At 40.9% G+C, this 20030-nt stretch overlaps 1 protein-coding gene across 1 annotated transcript in view; it reads right to left on the bottom strand.

The window, feature by feature from the left end:
* abca2 (ATP-binding cassette, sub-family A (ABC1), member 2) overlaps window positions 1–20030 on the bottom strand; it is a 402151-nt gene that overhangs the window by 222279 nt on the left and 159842 nt on the right. Inside the window, exons 5-6 of the mRNA XM_048613349.1 lie at window positions 9597–9760; window positions 3904–4025 (exon numbers count right to left, since the gene is read on the bottom strand). Coding sequence (XP_048469306.1) covers window positions 3904–4025; window positions 9597–9760 — 286 coding nt within the window. The remainder of the gene's footprint in view (window positions 1–3903; window positions 4026–9596; window positions 9761–20030) is intronic.

Here is a 20030-nt window from a genome sequence, read left to right as displayed (position 1 = left end):
TATTGCAGTTCCTTCACTGTCACTGGGTCAAAATCCTGGAATTCCCTCCCTAAGGACATTGTGGGTGAACCCACAGCAGATGGACTGCAGCAGCTCAAGAAGGCAGTTCATCACCAGCTTCTCAAGGGCAATTAGGGACAGGCAATAAATGCTGACCAGCCAGCGATGTCCACATCCCACAAAATGAATAACTAAAAAAAACTACTCCAGTATTTAGATCCTTTTGCCATAAAGGTTAACATAATATTAATATTTCTAACACAAGGATGGGAATTTCAAAATTTAAGCATTGCTGAAACCAGGTGCCAATGTATTTCAGGAAGTACAAGAGCAATAGGAATGGAATTTGACAAGTGTTAGGATGTCGGCAGAGTTTCAGACAAGTTCAGGAATACAGGCAATGCAAGGTAGGAACGTCAGGCAGGAGCAAAAAGGGACCATAGATACATGAATCCACAGTACACTGTAATGTGGAGGTAATGGACTTGCCTTTACACAGCTTTGTGAAAGGTACTGTGGTAAATGTTAAGAGTTCTGACACAAAGTGCTTTGATAATAGTCACAAAGTTGGCAAAACGTTAAATTTACTGGCACAATATTTAACAGGATGTTGCTGCCACTGCCCATTTTAAATCCATATTAGGTGCACGATGCTGATGGAGTTGAGAAAGAGATTCCAACACTTGATTGGAAAAGTTCCTTGTATGAACCTGCAACTGCATAGTGAGATTTGCAGTAAAACTGAATGGGAAATGACAACAAGAGAGGAATACCAAAAGTCCTGTAAGTGGCAAATAGAGGCCCCATGGTTTATACATAAATGCAAATCAAGTTGCTCTGGCTGTCAGGCTATAGAAAGGATGTGATTGCACTGGAAGGGGTGTAGAGGAGACTCACCTGGATGTTACCTGGGATGGAACATTTCAGCTCTGAAGAGAGGCTGGACAGGCTGTGGTTATTTTCTTTACAGCAGAGAAAGTTGAGGGTGAACCTGATTGGGGTGTATAAGGTTATACGGGGAAGGGACAGGGTGAACAAAAAGTACCTGTTTACCCTTCGTTGAAGGGTCAATCACAAGGGGGCGTAATTTTAAGATGAAGGGCAGCAGGTTTAGAACAGGTATGAGGGAAAACATTTTTTTCACCCTAGGGTGATAGGAATCTGGATCAGCACTGGAAATGTCATCTCATTCAAGGCTATGGGCCAAATGCTCGAAAATGGAATTAGTGTAGATAGATCGGTGCAGACTTGATGCCGTATGACCCTACAACTCATGAATAGTCAAAAAGTTAAAAACAACATTTTTGCATGTTTCACCTGATAAAACCTACAAGAAACTTTTTCTGATATGTGGTTAATCACTGATCTCAGATCAGGCTCTTGTATTTAAAGAACCATCAGTGTTATGCTCTACAAATCGAATAAGGTGACACTAAAATCCCAAACTCAAGTAAATCAAGCTAAATTAAAGTCAATTCAACTATTTAAATGGAGAAAAGTTACAGATTGAGTAATTGCAGGCAAGTCAGCCTAACCTCAGTGATAGTAAAGTATTGGAAAAATTCTGAGGGACTGTATACATCTTCATTAAAAAAAGACATGGATTAATCAAGGAGAGTGTGCATGGAATTATTCAGAGAAGGTCATGTCTGGCATTCTTTATTGAAAGGAGTTAACCAGAAACTGCAATGAGGGCAATGTGTTTGGTACAACTCAAATGCATTTTAGCAAGGCTTTGAACAAGGTCCCACATTGAAAGCTGGTCAGAAAAGTAACAAAGGTAAGTGGCAAGTTGGATCCAAAAGTGGCTCAGTGCTCAGAGGCAAAAGGTAAAAGTCAATGGTTTTGACTGCTTCCAGTGAGGTTCTACAGAGCTCAGTAGCATGCCCCTTACTTTTTGTGGTATATATAAATTGTTGCCCATGCCACATTATCACACAGTCAAGATCTATCCCTACTGGCTTAAATAAAACAGGGGGCCACTGGAATTCATTCAGGACTGCAAAACCAATTGAAATTATGGTATACAGTGACAGACAATATCATAATGGGCAAGAAATACCGGAGTTGAAAGTGAACAGATTGACTCTATCACTGCAGGAGGACTGCAAAACAGAAAAATCAGCAATAATTACAAATCTACATTACAAATGAGGTTCAGAATATTTAATTTCATCTTAAGGGCAACATTTGTAAGTTTGCTCCAACACCTCTGTCTAAGAGCAGCCAAATATGTATCGTGCAGCAGTTACCAACATTTCTCTCCAAAAGAAACATTGAAACGTCAAAATTGGGAGCATAAGCATGCCAAGAAATAATTACCTTGCAACCTTCTGTACAAATAGTAAAAGACCATCATCTTGATACTCTGACACTTTATTTATTACTTTCTAAATTCCAATCAGCAGTGGTTTTATTGCAATTAATTAACAAGCGGCATGAACAAAAGAATTACGGCATTAGAGACTTCTGTAAGCACACTACTCTGTTGCAAGTCACTAACTATATAACACTGCCAACTCTACATGGATTACAGAGAGACACAGCCAGAAGCATAGACACTCTTAGGAGCTAACAAAGTTCCTGGCTGACTCATTATGGGACTGTATATTTTGCATGGAGTGGAATGAAAGCTAGGAACAACAGGTAGCAGAGGAACTCTCTCCAAAAAGCTGATGACTCACACAGAACAGGGCTTTTTTTTCTGCTTTGGTCACTCAGTAGCAGTGGCCATTTTAGTTTGTCAGCTAAGAATGATTTTAAAAGGCCAGCTAACTAGACAAAAAAAGAGAGACACCATCTCAGAAGAAAGCTCCTCTCTAAGTAAAGAGACAGAGTGAGGAACATAAAGAGAGGGAGAGGGAGCGGGAGCGATCTTAAAACAACCAGTAATCAACTGTAACATAAATGGACACCCAGAGTGCCATGCTTACAGAACCAGAAGCCTGGAATCTTCTTTCCCTCCTAAAATCTGTTGTCTTAGTTGATTCAAACTAATTTTAGGTTTTAGCTTTAACTCTTTTTAACTTTAGACTTAGATTTTATTGTCACATGTACTCAAGTATAAGCGTACAGTTAAAATAGGTGTATAATGTCACCACAAAAGGCACCATCTTAGGTATAAACGTACAGAGGTATAAAAAAAACCTCAGGTACAAAGTAGTAAAAGAAACAGAGTTAAAAAGTTAAGCATTGCCTTCATAGAATAAGTAGAAAAATAAAGAAATATGGTAATAGTTAACAGGAAAGTCTTTCTTAATACAAAACCTTGGCTGTTGGCCTGCTGAAAGGGGGCAAGACAAGCTATACTGATCTACCATTCACAGAGCACATGGTGAGGCACACATGGTAAGGCACACATGGTAGCTGTGACTCAGGCCTTAATTGCAAAAATGCTTTCCAACTCTAGGTCCTCTAATGTAGTGAATGAATAATTTCACACAGACCAATACCATAACCCAAGTAAAATTAATCCATGCCTCTAACAGGTTTGTGTGAGATTTTCTACATTCTCTTAAAACAATCCTTTACTACAAGAGTACCCACATATAAAACAATGGAGGAGTTTTTTGTCTGAGTCAAAACAAATTGCTCAGCCTTACTAGTAAATGGGTCAGTTCAAATACACACAGGAAGACCCAGGAAGTATGATTGGTCCGAATAGCATGGAAAACAATGCTTCGCACTGTACCTCAGTACATGTGACAATAATAAATCAAATCTACTAGAAGGCCAGTGCCGTGATTGAAACCTGGACACTCCTAATTTGTTTCCTACAGGTGTATACTCTATGTACACAACATGTTCTTGTCCTTACATCTGCATCATCCCAATACTCCCAAACAGGCACTGGTTGTTGGAACTAATGTGGTCAAGTGGGCATGTCATTTTTATTTCCCTTACCTCCTTCAAGTTAACATTTGATCCCAGCAAGAGTCCAGCTGTTTCATTGGACATTGTCAAGTTGTGCGTCAAGAAGTTCTGAAGTTCATCCCGGTCCTTGACAACTGATCCAAGAGTGAACCCTAATAAAATACAACAGCACAGGCAAAACAATAAAAATCAAAGTTGCTGCATATTTAGAACAAATTCAGAATTCAATTTAGAACTTTCTTCAGGATACAATGGAGAGACATCTTCAGTTCTTCTGCAATATTTTACTCATCTCGGTTAGATGTACAAGAGTTTCCAAGCCTTGAAAGTGACAACTGGTATCAGTGAGTTTCAAGTGGCCTGTATACTCAAGGGCAGTGACTGAAAGTATCAGCACTTCAGAGAACTTCCTTTTTTCAGAAGGCTTTTTTTTCTTTTTTATTCAGTCACAGAGGGTGTCACTGGCCAGCATTTATTGCCCATCCCAGAGGGCAGTTAAGAATCAGTCACATGTTGCTGTGCGTCTGGAGTCACATGTAAGCCAGATTGGTAAGGATAGCAGTTCCCTTCCCTAAAGGACATTCGTGAACCAGATGGGTTTTTCCGACAATCGACAATGGTTTTATGGTCATCATTAGACACTTACTTCTGCCATGGTGGGATTCGAACCCAGGTCTCCAGAGTATTACCTGGGTCTCTGGATTAACAATCCAGTGATAATACCAATAGGCTATCATCTCCCCTTTCAGTCATGTTATAGGATAGATGCGATTGTAGTTGGGATCGTTGTCGGGGGGACAGGAGATTTACTGGAATGGAGGGTCCGAGATATGAGGAAACATTGATTAGGCAGAGTTTGTTTTTCTTAGAGCAGTGAAGGTTAAGAGGGGTCTTGATGAAGATGTTCAAGATTATGAGGGACACAGAGAGGGTGGATAGGAAAGCACATTTTCCATTAGTGGAGGAGTCAATAACCATGGGGTCATAGATTTAAGGTAAGAAGTAGAGGGCTAAGGGGAGTGTTGAGGAGAATCTTTTTTTCACTCAGAAGATAGTGGAAGTCTGGAGACATGCCATTTGAAAAGTGGCAGGGGCTGGTGTCGAGTCAGAAATTCTTGAAATATTTACGCAATATTTAGAGATTCACTTGTATTGTCATAACCTCCAGGGGGTATGGGCCAAGAGCTGAAAATTAGGATCAGTGCATTCAGATTTTTCTCGACCAGCACAGACATGGTAGGATGAATGGACATCACCGAGGCAACAAGTCAATTACAGATAAAAATATCAAAAGTAAACGTCCAAATGCGGAAAAGCTGACATCAGGATTTTAGAAGGGACCTCACATAGGTTGATCAGAAAACATGATTGCAAAGTAAAGCAGTTATTGAACCTAAGAACTAGGAGCAGCAGTAGGTAATTCAGTCCATTTGGCCTAACTCCACTTTCCTGCCTGCTTCCTATAACCTTTTAACCTGTTACTAGCTAAAAATTTGTCTATCTCCTCTTTAAAGTCATCCAGTATCTCAGTAACCACCACATTCGGGGTTAGCGAATCCCACAGATTCTTGACATTCTGACAGAAATAATTCCTCCTCATTTATGTTCTAAAAAAAAACGGTTCTCATTCTAGATTGCACCACAAGGGAAACATCTGCTCTACGTCTACTTAGCCAATCCTCTTTAGTATCCTATATACCTCCATTTGAACTCCTCTCATCTTTCTAAACTCCAGTGAGTACAGGCCTAAACTGCTCAATCAATCCTCACAAGGCCAGGCTTTCATCTCTGGAATTAATCGAGTGAACCTTCTAGGGAACAATGGAGAACATTCTAGAAAGAAACTTGCCTAAGGGTGTGTGCCCGAAGCAAATGCACCTGGTTAACAAGGCAAATAAAAGTTTAAATGAAACAAAAAAAAAGGGCACTTCTGACAAACATCAGGAAGAAGGTTCGGTCAACAGTCAGGAAGATAAAGGAAGGTACAGGAGGCAATTGTAAAGGTGAATGAAGGTGATTCCACAAATAATTCTAAAAAAAGGAGTAAGATAGGCACTCAAGGATAAGGGCCCAGAGTTATGGTCAAAAAGCAGCAACTCAGTGCAGCAACTCTTTCAATAATCTAGAATAGGCATGGCAGATTAAACAGCCTCCTTTGAGCTGCAAGTTTCTTCGATTCTACAAAAGCGATAAAAGCATTATAAAGAACGAAAAGACCGATGTTCAGGAGAGTGGCAAGAGAAATAAACAAATCGCCTTTCATTGGTCTCATCCCATCAGACTTGTGCTTGAAAAGTAACTCCTAAAATAGGCCCAGGTCGATTGCAGTCAAGTAACTTGATGAAATCAAACACATTTGAAGCAAAAATACTTAATAATAACTGAATAATCATAGCTACTGTTCGAACAATAAGTTTACCATTCCCCTGCCCGGTCACCTCTCTCCTTAACTGGTACAGAACCAGAATGCAAGATGAACATGACCAGCCACTGAAAAGGGTTACAATCTCTCCATTGTAATGCAACTGCTCATCAAATTTCCAGTTGTCTCAGAACTATCAACTTCAGGAAACACGACAGCAAAATTACATCAGCTCTACTCAGCTCCCAGAGAAAAAGGATATCCCGATGAAAACTACATTATTCTCAGTTTCACTTATTATAAAGATGGTGTTCCACTGCTGCAGACCAGAACAGATTTCATGTAGCAGCTACTGTAATGGCAAATTCGACTGGAACAAGTTACAGTGAAGACCATTGAAACAGATACTATTTAACCAGTTGCAGGTATGTTTAAAGATAGAACAGGGTAGGCAGATTATCTGCACAACAAAAATTGAAGAACTACAGATGCTGAATATCAGAAACAAAATCAAAAATTACTGAAAAAGCTCAGCAGGTATGGCAGCATCTGTGGAGAGAAAGCGGAGTCAACATTTCGGGTCCAGTGACCCTTCTTCAATTATCTGCAATCACTTTATATAAATTAAAATGTTAGGGACCCTCTTGTGATACAGTGGTAGTGACCCACTACTAGCCCAGGTTCAGGTCACACCTGCTCCAGCGGTGTGTAATAAAAGGTTCAGTCGAAAAATAGTTTGAATAAAAAAATGACTCAGATGGTGTACTGTCTTTTTCTGTTGCAAATAAAATCTCATTATTATCCAGTGGACAGAATTTTCCTTTTCTCGCAGACGATGTATAGAGCTGGGTATAAAAGCAGGAGGGACTTCCACTCGATGGCAAGTTGGGGTTTCCCATGATCATGTTATTCTCAGTTTATTACATTTTCTTGCCTGGATAAAATGAATTGGGTAGGAGGTTCAGAGACTCATTAGGACCTTCCAGGCTCCAACATCTGAGCACCATATTGAAAAGGCACCTGGACACAGCACATTGCTGTCTGTGACTGAGTGGCACTCTGTAACCTCTGCTCATTACCCACCCGCCCTTGAAGATGTCAGAGACCCAGCAAAGTGCAGTGCCATGATTTAGCGACACCTCCTTTGAGGATCCCCTTGAAGGCTGTCCAGGGGAGAAGGGAAGTTCCTTTTGAGAGGATGCAAATAAGAGGCCATTCTATCTGACAAAGACAGCCTGGACAGATGTTGCTGTGTAAGTCAATGCTCATAGGTGACTCTATGGCAGCACCCTAGGGGTGGATCAAGAGAACCTTCTCCAGTGCCCTAAGAGAGTGAACAACCAGCTGCAATCTGGCAGGGTAGGTATCACTATCTACTCAATGCTTCACGCACCTATGAGTGAGAGTTAACATTGTGAGACTCACTCCAGAGGACTGTCACACACAAGATTGGGAGCCAGGTATTATCAATGTCTATCATTTCATTACAGATGTCAATGTAGTTCTACTGGGGTCAGAATGCTACTGGCTATCATTAAAAACATCAAAAGAGATACAACACACAGCAGCTCATGCACTATCAGCCCACTGACCTTTCCACAAAACCAGGCAAGAATAAGCTTATCACAAAGGCTTGCACAGGATAAGAACATCAAAAGAATGGCCTTTTGAGTTCAGACCCCACCCCAACACTTGCCTGCCCATTTAGGGTTTTGGTACACATCAGCGTGTTATCTTTAATGGACAGGTTTGTTGGTCTGGTCAGACTCTAACACTAACACCAAACCCCTCAAACTAGTCATTTAGAAGCAAGAAGCCAGACTGCACATGACTGAGACGTCCGATGTGCTGATCAACATGGAGAGGTTTTATCCTGAATATTAAACGTTCACACAAAGAAAAGAACAAAAAACAGAAGTTGTTGGAAAAGTTCAGCAGGTCTGGCAGCATCTGTGAAGAAAAATTCAGAGTTAACGTTTCGGGTCCGGTGACCCTTCCTCAGAACATTCCTCAAGACCTCGTCAATCAGGATCGAACAGATTGCTCTCTTTCACAACCTCACCGGACCCGAAACATTAACTCTGATTTTTCTTCACAGATGCTGCCAGACCTGCTGAGCTTTTCCAGCAGTTTCTGTTTTTGTTCCTGATTTACAGCACATGCAGTTCTTTCAGTTTTCACACAAAGTAAAGCCTTGGTTTGGAAGGAAGTAATTGATGAAATACGTAACAGTAGAGCTTAGAAAAAAAGTCTGCCCTTCTTAAAGACATTCCAGCCCTTGTGTCAGTGTTAAGTGATATTGTAATATCAGCCAATCACAGGTTCATACAAGGAAACAGTTATACATTGGCTTAGTTTTACATAACATCAACATAACCTTTACTCAGTGGATCTGCACATTCCCACAGATATCGTGTGTTTAAATCAATCCCTGACTTTTGGCATCAAAATCCTTCATTTTCCCATTACCTGGCACTAGTTTTGGGAACAAGATATTGCACTCATTTAAACATTGGAAATGCCAGTGGATAGCTTGGGAAAGCCGTTCCTACTGGGTTCAGGACCATGGCCAGCAACCAAAGTCATTATGAGTAAACCAAAAGACCCTTGGATTTCAACTCCCCAGTGCACTGCTCAAATTAAAAAAAAACCCTACCTTTTGTCTAAAGACATTTGCTCTCAAAAAGTCAACTTTCACATGGGTATATACAGTATCCTCATTCAAAGGTGCAATGGAGGGAACATAAGACTTGTGACAAAATGGATGCAAGGTCAAAAATGATGATTTGTTTGAGAGGTGCTTGACTATTTTATATTGCATTTTGTGAGCACATTTCTTTCGTGCTTTTCTCTAAGAGTCATAAATCAATGAAATCTCACAAATACTTGAAGCATCTTGGGGAGGCAACGGCCTTGTGGTATTATCGTTGGACTGTTAATCCAGAGAACCAGATAACACTCTGGAGACCCAGGTTCGAATCCCGCCACAGCAGATGGTGGAATTTGAATTCAATTAATATCTGGAATTAAGAATCTAATGATGACCATGAATCCATTGCCAATTGTCGGGAAAAACCCATCTGGTTCACCAATGTCCTTTAGGGAAGGAAACTGCCATCCTTACCTGGTCTGGCCTACATGCAACTCCAGAACCCACAGCAACGTGGTTGACTCTGAACTGCCCTCTGGGCAATTAGGGATGGGCAATAAATGCTGCCTCACCAGCGCTGCCCTCATCCCGTGAATGAATAAAGAAAAAAAATCTGACTTTGCACCATTGTGTGCCTCCTCTCCCCTCCTACAGCTCTCACATTATACATCTAAGAGATCATCTCTATTAGACAAGTGCTTTTTGTTTTACCTTTACTGCTGTTAAAGTGGTTCTCCACTGAGCTCGGATCATTATTCATCGATTCCAGATGACGTCGTAGAGACTCCAGCTCTTCTTCAAGACCGCGACGATCAGGATCGAACAGATTGCTCTCTTCCACAACCTCATTGATTCGCTCAAGGAGTTGGGTGACCCTTCAATAAAAAAGGTAGCAATCAAGGTGAAAATTTACAAATTAATAATGGACACCAACTCCAATGCTCATGGGCTCGGTGAAATACTCACACCAACTTTCCTGCCTTTAAGAGGAATGCCTTGGAGGTTAATTCTTCCTTATTCTTTCATGGAGTAAGGGTGATGCAGATAAATGCCAGCATTTGCTCCCCATCTCTAATTCCCTTTGAATGGAGCATCTCTATAGGTAATTTCACACAGCAGTTAAGGCTGGAGTATGTTGCTGTAGGTTTGAAGTCACTTGTGGTTTTGCAGGAAAGGTTGGCAGACTCCCTTCATTAAAGAACATTTAAGAACCAGATAGGTTCACAACAATTCTTATTGACATCAATTCCAGATTCATTAACTGAATTTAAATTCCACAAGCTGCCTTGGTAGGATTTGAACCCATATCATCAAAGACCACCCCAGTTATAATATCTTCCAATCCTTCCCATCAGGCAGAAGATACAAAACCTTAAACATACGCACCAGTAGGTTCAACAACAGCTTCTTCCCATGTGTTATTAAACTGCTGAATGGACCTCACAAATTTCAAATTCAAATGTTGATCTTGCTTTTGTGTACCCCCTGTGCAGCTGTAACTTTGTATGTCTTGCTCTGTTCAATCACCCTATGATCTGTACATTCTTGGAAATTATGATCTGCCTGTAGTACGTGCAAAATGAAACTTTTCACTGTACTTAAGGTACATGTGACAATAATGAATCAAATCAAATTATCATCAAGAACATTAGGCCAAGCCTCTGGATTACTCATCCAGTGGTAGTACATGTCTTCCCTTCAAAATTGTTCATAAGTGTACAGTTCTGTCAATCACCAGAAAATAAATTTCATTTCATGTTTCATCACATATGTAAATTAAACCTCAGGTCATTAATCAAGTTATGAATGTTTCAGGAAAACAAGAAATGGTTTAAACAGCGGGGGGAACAGCAAATGAACAGAAAGAACAAATTCTGCTGTATCCATAACAGGAAATTATGAATAATTGGCAGCCTGAATGACTCAAGCTTGGCTTGATAATGTGCTTCAATGCTGCACTCTTCCCATCAATTCTACAGCTACCCTTCTGGAATCATCTTTCAAATCCTTCGATGCCTGTTTTCAGAAGTGCTGAAGTGAAGCCAGAGCTACAGCTAATCTGTTCAAAATCTAAAAACACTGAAGCACACAGTTGCAAAAATGAAATGGGAATCACTAGGGTTTATTGTGGACGTATTTTATGTGAAATTAAGAAAACCAGAGCATGATAATCACCTAGGGAAGCAAACAAATTCAATGTAATGCAGTTCAACCAAAATTAGAGAGGGAGTCATTTTCAATCTATATATAAAAGTAGAGCTTTTATTATTGTATTGATGACGAAATTATAACTGGCTGATATTGCAGACAATTAGTACAATGGCAGTATCTTGTTGAATTGGTCATCGTATGTGTTGACCACATACTGTTTTAAGAGCTGACAGTAAATTTTCAACTCATAGGCCAACAAATCTAAAGGTTGGATGAATCATCCTTTAGATCAAGGGGCAATATATTACCCAGAGAAGAATCGGTCAAGCAGAATATGAAGTGGTTTTTGAATGGAGAAGTTTTCAGATCTCTTGTACTAGGCCTGGCAGGTGTTGTTCCAGTCTGAAGCTTGTCAAGATAGTCAGACTGACTACAGCTTTCTGATATTCTTAGAATGTCAACATTAATAAGGTCCCCATCAACATTGCTCACTGGTCTGCAGAACAATGAAATTGATGAGCACGAGAGAGACCTCATCAAGACGGCTTGTCATTTTTAAGACACAGCAAAATTACCAGAGCAATTAAGAAAGAAAGCTGACATTTCTAATTTCAAAGGAAACTAAGACTGAAACGGATATTGGAAACTAAAACATCACGAGACCAAAACAGGTGGAACCCATAAGACAGGACACATAAAAAGGCCATCTGAGATCAGATGGTGATCTTAGTGGTGCAGTATAAGCAAGTGGAAGAAGGTAGATGCTGGAGCTGGGGTAGGACAGTATACATGTGCTGCAGAGACCACCCAGTATGGAGATGGAGGAACACAGCAGGCCAGGCAGTAGAGTAACAGGAAAGTTATCGTTTCGGGTCGGGACCCTTCTTCAGAAATGGGGAGGCGGAAGGGAGTTAGGAAATAAAGAGAGAGGAGGGGTGGGGCTAGGGAAGGTTCGTGCTGCAGCTGTTTGTGTTACTTGGAACTAACATTCATGGATCTTTGTCCAGAGTCAATAAGGGTTCTGCAAACCATTTAGTAAAGATTACTGCAGTAGGACTTGGGTGGGTTGTGCGCTGCTCTCACCTATAGAGCAAGCTAAATCCTAGAAAAGGAGGTGCTAGAATTATTCATGAAGGAGGGATTTTGAAGGGCTTTGTGACCAAGATTGATAATATATACGCTGGATGCACTGCCAAATCAATTCATAAGAACTATTTTGGTTGTATTTGCCATGATGTATAATATATAGTTAACAATCAGCCACCATAAGCTGCATAATTGGAACCAGCAAGACTTTGCCTGACAGAGACGGAATGAGCATCTGGGAATTTGTATCAAATTGGAAAATTTGGGCAGAAGGGGAAAGAGGTGCTTTAATTAAAGTTTATTGCTATAAACAAACTCTCCAGAGCAAGAAGTTAGTAGGAGAGGAAAGCAGCCTGTTGGTGAGTAGAATTGGTTAGCATTTCTAATCTTTAAAGAGAAAGCTGGGTACTTTCTTTGTGTTCAAGTCTCTAGTCATTTTTCTCTCTCTTTTTTTTAATGAGAAATAATTATCAAGTTTTCATGGCAGGTTTACTTCAATTCTGAGGATAACACATCGTTTCTAGAAACAAAAATAGAAATTGCTGGAAAAGCTCAGCAGTTCCAGCAATATCTATGGGAAGAAATCAGAGTTAACATTTTGAGTCCAATGACCCTTCCTTAGAACTGATGATAGTTTGGGTAAAGTGTTTTTTTATGCAGAAGACAGGGTGGGGGGAGGAGATAAAGGGTAAACAATAAGTGGAGAGAAACACAGTTGGATAGACAAAGGAATGGATAACAGTCAGCCTAGGAGAAAGAAAGGCTGCTATTGGGGATGGTTAGTGACTAACAATGGGTTGTGTGTAATAGCAGGCCATGTGATAACAAGGCCTGGTGAGTGGGGGTTGGGGTATGGACATGGGAGAGCGTGCCTCAAGCCCTAAAAGTGTTGACTCGATATTGAATTGAGAAGGCTGTACAGGTCGCAAGCAGAAAACGACGTGATGTTCTTCCAGCTTGCACTGAGCACTGCAGTAAGCCTGAGACAGAGATGCTGGCCAAGGAACAAGGTGGGGGTGTTGAAGTGGCATTTCTAGGCATCCTTCATTTCGAGAGTTACAGGATGGTAGATAAGAATGGCCGAGCGCACATCTTGTGATATGTGTGAAATCATTGATATATCATGTATCCCAGACAAACACAGCCCTTTACAGCCAAGCATCACTGACTACACAAGCTTCAGCTCTGCATTTTGCAACATCTGGAGTCTCTGTTGTATATCCTTGAGGTAGAGGGCTACATAAATAACACATTATAATGAGGTAGTCAGATCACAACTTAGAAACACATCAATACAGAATAAATGGGTGACTAGCAGGTAGTTGAAGAAAACAGATAGGTAGTGCTGGAGTCTCCCTGAATTTATTTTGCTTGCTGATCAGCAATCCATTTTGGAAACTGGTGAGAGCAAAGATTCCTTAGGGCCAGGGCCGAACTCACGGCACCATGTTTGTCTCAGATGTAATTGGGGAGAAGGGAGAAGAATGGAAGAGCAAGAGTCGTAGGGGATTTTGTGGTCACAGGTTCATACATTAAACATGACTCAAGGATCGAGGCGGCTTGTCTCCCTGGTGCCAGGGTCAAGGGCATAACACACTGACGCAGATCAGGCAAAAGGTGTGGTCCACAATGGTTGCAATGACACAGGTAGGAAGATGGACGAGGTCCTGAAGGCAGATTTCAGTCAGTTATGAAGGTTATTAAAAAGGAGGATCTCAAAAGCACTAACTGCAAGATTATTCCCAGTGCTGCATGCTAGTGAGCGTAAGAACTTGGTGTGGAACAAGGGCATCAGAGTTTGAGGAACTGGGACCAGTTCTGGTGCAGAGAAGACTTTACAAGCTGTGACATCTTCACAAGGTTGGGACTAATATCTTTAGATGGAGATTTGCTTGTCGTGTTGCGAAAGTGAGAAAGTTCAATCCTAAATAAGGAGATTCAATTTGAATAAGGAAATTTTGAAGGCTTGAGGCGGTTTGGGAAAACACATTAAAAGGCATGACTGTAATTAGGCAATGGAGAGTCTTTAAAAAACTATTACATGACTTATAGTAATTATACATTTCTTCAAGGTGTAAAGACTTGTGAAAAATCAGTCAACCAGGGCAATTAAAGGTAATTCAAGTGCTTATAACATTAAAATTACTAGAAATGGTAGTACATCGGAGGATTGGGAAATTCTAGAATACAGCAAACAAGGACAAGGAAACTGATAAGGAAAGGAAGAATAGAATAGGAATACAATCTAGCAAACACACAATAATGGACTGTAAAAGCTTCTGTAAGTATGCAACAAGGAAATGCTTAGCTAAACAGAATGTGGGTCCATTACAGCACAATTTATAATGGGTAACAGAGAAACAGCCGAGAAGCTAAATTATTACTTTGAATCTGTTTTCACTGAGGAAGATGCAAGAAATCTCCCAAAAGTAGAGATCCAAGTCACTACAGAGAATAAGGAGTTGAAGGAAATTAGTATTGGTAAGAATGTTGTAATGGAGAAGTTAACAGAGCTGGAAATTAAAACTCCTCAGGGATCAGGTGGTCTACATCCCAGAGTGTTAAAGATAGTTGATGCACTGGTGATTATCTTCAAAAATTCTATAAATTCTGGAACGATCCCCAAGGTTTGGCAAGTAGCTTCTAAATGTCACTTCAGAATTTCTCAAGAAATAACTGGGAATTTTGAACTCTTCTTCTGAAACTTCAGTTCCTGATCGCAACTGAAATTGTAACAAGGGTTTCAAGGATAGAGGAGTACATTGTTTTATGGGAACAGAGACTCACGGGCAAAATGGCCTCCTCCTGTACCATAAAATACTCTATGGGCTGAATTTTCATAGAGTCAAGGAGATATATGGAGGGGTGAAAACGAGAAACTGGGATCGGTTTCTGGGATTCACAAGCATATTCCCAGACTTTCCAATTTTCTCCCTTTTTTGAGGGTGCAAGCTGGTTCAGGTTATGAACCTGTAACCTTTACTCTAAACTGTGCAATGAATCCAGCCAGGTTAAGTATTTCCTAGCTGAAATAACTCCTGAGGCTGGTATCCCATTACCAAATCACCCTTTATTTGTACATGGGAAGTCACTGATACTGGTCCAGCTTCCTCAGAGCCAGCTCTCAGAATGAGCAGGATGTTTGACAATCCTGTTTATATCCATCAGACAGAGCCACTTGATAGGGCCAGATTAACAGCCATAATCACGGAACGCATTCTGAGGTCCAGCTGGCTGACCTCATTGCAATCACTTCACTAGCCTTCTGCAATTTTCAATGCTTTAGATCACCTTTTCAAAGGGTCAGGGTGCACAGTCCTTCAGAAGAATTGTGAACCATAGTCTGAATGAAAGGACCCTTTGAATAAAATTTGGAATGACTCCCTTCATGCCCCCACTTCAAGCAATGCCCTATCTCTCATGTACCTCAGGGTTAATGAGGTTGAGTCCAGGCTTCCAATAAGACCGCTGAAATAGCTGAGCAACAGGGAAAATACTTCATGATTGACAGCTGTGGCTCACTCATCTCCTCTGTCAATTTTACAATGTTTATTTAATAAACATTAATTTATTATTATTATTTAATTAATAAAAAGAGAGGTTTCAAGTGCTTGTAGTTTATGCCATTGATAGTTTGAAGAGGCCAGACAATTGGCACTTGTAATTGACAATTGATCTGTAATAAAAGGACTTTTTTTAAGTGGAAAAATATCAATAAATTACTCTGTTTATAGAGGTAACAAGGTGTAGAGCTGGATGAACACAGCAGGCCACATACCATCAGAGGAGCAGGAAAGCTGACATTTCGGGTCTGGACCCTTACTCAGAAAATCTTTCTGAAGAAGGGTCCACATCCAAAACATCAGCTTTCCTGCTCTTCTGATGCTGCTTGGCCTGCTGTGTTCATCCAGCTCTACACCTTGTTATCTCAGATTCCCCAGCATCGGCAGTGCCTACTATCTCTGTATTACTCTGTTTATTTGTTTTTTCTTTTGCATTCATAGTGTATGGACATTTCTGGTTTAGCCGGTATTTATTGTCCACTCCTAATTGTCCAGAAGGTGGTTGTGGTGAGCTGCCTTTTTGAACCACTGCTTTCCCTGGGCTATAGGTACACCAACAGAGCTATTAGGAATGGAGTTCCAGGATTTTGACCTAGTAACAGTGAAGGATGGTTTGCTGCTTGAGGTCTACTTGCATAAACGTTCTAATGTATGGACTGTCCTTCTCCTTCTAGGACAAGTTGTTAATCTGGTCCTATCAGGCAGCCCTGGCTGACAGATAAAAAGAGGACTGTCAGACATTCAGACACTCAGAGCTGGCTCTGAGGGAGCTGGATCAAAGACTTTCCACATGTAAATAAAATGTAAATTAGTGACAGGATACTGGCCCCTGTGGAAGTCACAAGTTTAGAAGTTGCAGTCAGAGAAGCTCTGGAACATTGCTCCAGCCCATTTTCTTTTATGCATTCTATTGTCACTATAGGGCTCACTGATTCTATATTGTGGGTAAATGAAAGCACCATAGCTTGGCACACAGGGCGTAAGGGACCAGGAGTTGGGTGTAGGGAGATGGGGTGGTATGGATAAGGTCATGGGAAGGTGAGGCCAATTTCCCACAGTATTGATTGGAGCCTTGTAAACAACACATGCATGGAAGCCACTGCAGATACCTCTGAGCTCTTTCCCGGGTTGGCTACCTGACTGCACCGTTGTCAATGACAGGATATTTTTTTCTGAAGTTCAGGTTAAAGTCAAAAAGGAGAATTGGGCTGTGCATAATCTGAGCAAGCTACTAAAAATGGATTGGAAATTGGGTAGGTTTAGCAGGGAACTAAGCTGAAATTGACAGGATGGAGACTTTTGTACATCAGGCACTTGATATCCATTAATCAATTGGATAGCAGGATGATGGTTCAGGAGTCAAAGTGGTAATGAGGGCTGAAGTTGGCTTTATTGTCAGCATAGATAAGAAAACTGATGCACGGTTTATTAACATAAAGCCCTAGTCACAGCATGGTGAAAGGAAAGGATGGTTGGACAGATGGAGGGGAAAGATGGAACAACTGAATGTGTCAAACACCACAAGTTAAATGCCTACCATATGTTTGGCAAATGGCATGGGCCCAATGAGACTGGAGAGCAAGAGAACCATCAAAATGTAAAACTGGAGTGAAAAATACTCTTTAAAGAACGTGAAAGCCATCAGGCAACAAGTATTACTTCCGTCATTGTGCAGCCCCATCCCCCCACTCTCACCCAATCTGACATTACTTTCAATCGAAGGCAGTAGAGAACATTATTTAGTGGCACAGCACGTCAGTGGACCCAGGTTTGATTCCAGCCTTGGCTAACTGTCTATATGGAGTTTACATATTCTCCACGTGTCTGCATGGATTTCTGCCAGATGCTCTGATTTCCTTGCACAGTCCAGAGATGCACAGATTAGGTGGATTGGCCATGACAAAATGCCCTTAATGCCCAGGGATGTGCCAGTTAGCTAAGTTATTGAGAGTTAATGCAAGGTTATGGAGTTAGGGTGGGGGTCTGGGTGGAATGCTCTTTGGAAGGTCGGTGCAGATTCGATGGGTTGAACAGCCTCTTTACACACTGTAGGGATTCTGTGATGTTACATCAACATTCCATGCTATTTCAGGTCACAGGAGCAGAAAAAGCTGCAGATTTTCAGGCTATAGCATCGGTCTGTAATTCTTGAATATTCTTCAGAAAATACTCATGATCTTTGTAACTGCCCAGTACTTATCTCGAGATATATTGAAAGCTTCAACTTGCTGACTTACTGTTGATTGGCAGCTCAGTCACTTTTGAGCACTATTCCCCCAAAACCAGTTCTCATAAATCAGCTTACAAACAAGTGCTGATCTTAATATTACAGCGAAACCACAAGGACTTCAGAGGGAATTGTGTAATGGCTTAATTTCTAAATTATTCCAATGACAAATTACTTCCCCAGCTCACAAGACAATGAAGCTGCATGAAGTGAGAAACAGCAAAAACAAATTCATGGAAAAGAGGGTAATTCTAAAATATAGTCCATCTGGTAACAAACATCTGCTGTCTGATGCATACAAAGTGCTATGACTTAGTGTTGTTTTAATCACTCGTAGGCACTTAACAGAAGGTTTAAAAGATGATGCCACTTAACATTCCCTTTCTGTTCAATTGTATAATTCAATGGGCTACCTCCCTTCAATGAATACTCCTGTTTGAACCTGGAAGTGCAGACAGCACCTAGAACACAAATGCACTATCACTGCACTTATGATGTAAATCAAGTACATTCTCAGAACTGCTATAACATCTTTTGTTGTGAAGTCACAGCAAACAGGTATTAGTTAGGCTCTTAATTAATAGGCATAAAGATGGTTCAGATATGGAAGAATTCTTCATTTCCTGTCAACACTATTAAGTAGCCTCCAATCCTCCTAAGGAAGTATGCCAAGGTATGAAAACAACAACAGTGTGTTGAGTTCATCCTGATCACAGTTCGAAACATGTATCTTATGGAAGAAGGTTATGCTGAACTTGTATAAGACACTAGTTAGACATTAGCTGGACCATCATATACAGTTCTGGGCACCACACTTTAGAATGACATGAACACAGTGGGGAGAATGCAAAAGAGGTTTATGAAAATGAGAAACTTCAGTTATGAGGAATTAGTGGAGAAGTCAGGACTGTTCTCCTTGGAGAGGAGAAGACTAAAAGGAGATCTGATTGAAGTTTTCAAAAACATGAGGGGGCTGGGCAGAGTAGGTAGGGAGAAGCTGCTTTCTCTCATAATTTGCAAAAGAAGCAAATGTGATGTGAGAAATAAGTCTGTTTCAGAGATAGTAGGAACTGCAGATGCTGGAGAATCTGAGATAACAAGGTGTAGAGCTGGATGAACACAGCAGGCCAAGCAGCATCAGAGGAGCAGGAAGGCTGACGTTTCGGGCCTAGACCCTTCTTCAGAAAATGAAATTCTTCAGATTTTTCCAGAACGTAGTCCATTTGCCAACTTTTTCCCCACTTAATTAAGCTATCAATATCTCTCTGTAAACTTTCTGTATCCCGCTTTACCTATTTTTGTAACCTGCGACTTGCGCCTGTGAGTTATGACCTGTGATCATTCCAGGTGATAGGGAGAAAATGTTCAACCACGGGACCGGTCTGAGTTATTAAACCTGAGAAAATTACTATGAGCAGAAATAAAAATGAAAAGGCTAATGCCTTTTGATATCCTGTCTGTCTGAATTGATTGTTCAAAAGCTTTTGTTAAAAATTTGAATAATTCAGGAAACACTGCTGGCAATGCCAGGGGTGTTACTGAAATGAACGTTGTGAGCTGAATCTTTGGCTTTTATTTTTACACCTTAAACATTTGCCTTTCCTCTCCAGCAGAGCTAACCTTGCACATGAATACTTAGCAGCAGAAAGAGGAGAACTGAAAAATCAGATAGTGGGATGGCAGGACTGATGTATGAAGGAAGACTGGATCGACTGGACTTGTACTCACTGGAATTTAGAAGAATTGGGGGGCGATCTCATAGAAACATACAAAATCCTGATGGGACTGGACAGGATGGATGTGGGAAGAATGTTCGCGATGTTGGGGAAGTCCAGAACTAGGGGGCCATAATGTAAGAATAAGGGTAACCCATTCAGGACTGAGATGAGGAAGAATTTCTTCATTCAGAGAGTTGTTAAGCTGTCGGATTCCCTCCCACACGAAGCTGCTGGGGCCAGTTCATTAGATATACGCAAGAGGAAGCTGGACGTGGCCCTTGCAGCTAAAGGGATCAAGGGGTATGGGGAGAGGGCAGGAATGGGATACTGAGATTGCATGATCATCCATGATCATATTGAATGGCCTACTGCTGTACCTATTTTCTGTGTTCCTATGTAA

The sequence above is a fragment of the Rhincodon typus genome, chromosome 28 (assembly GCF_021869965.1).
Source record: "Rhincodon typus isolate 14 chromosome 28, sRhiTyp1.1, whole genome shotgun sequence".
In the NCBI taxonomy this organism is placed as follows: domain Eukaryota; kingdom Metazoa; phylum Chordata; class Chondrichthyes; order Orectolobiformes; family Rhincodontidae; genus Rhincodon; species Rhincodon typus.
The sequence above is the reverse complement of the archived record's forward strand: the minus strand, read 5'-3'. Positions and strand labels throughout refer to the sequence as shown.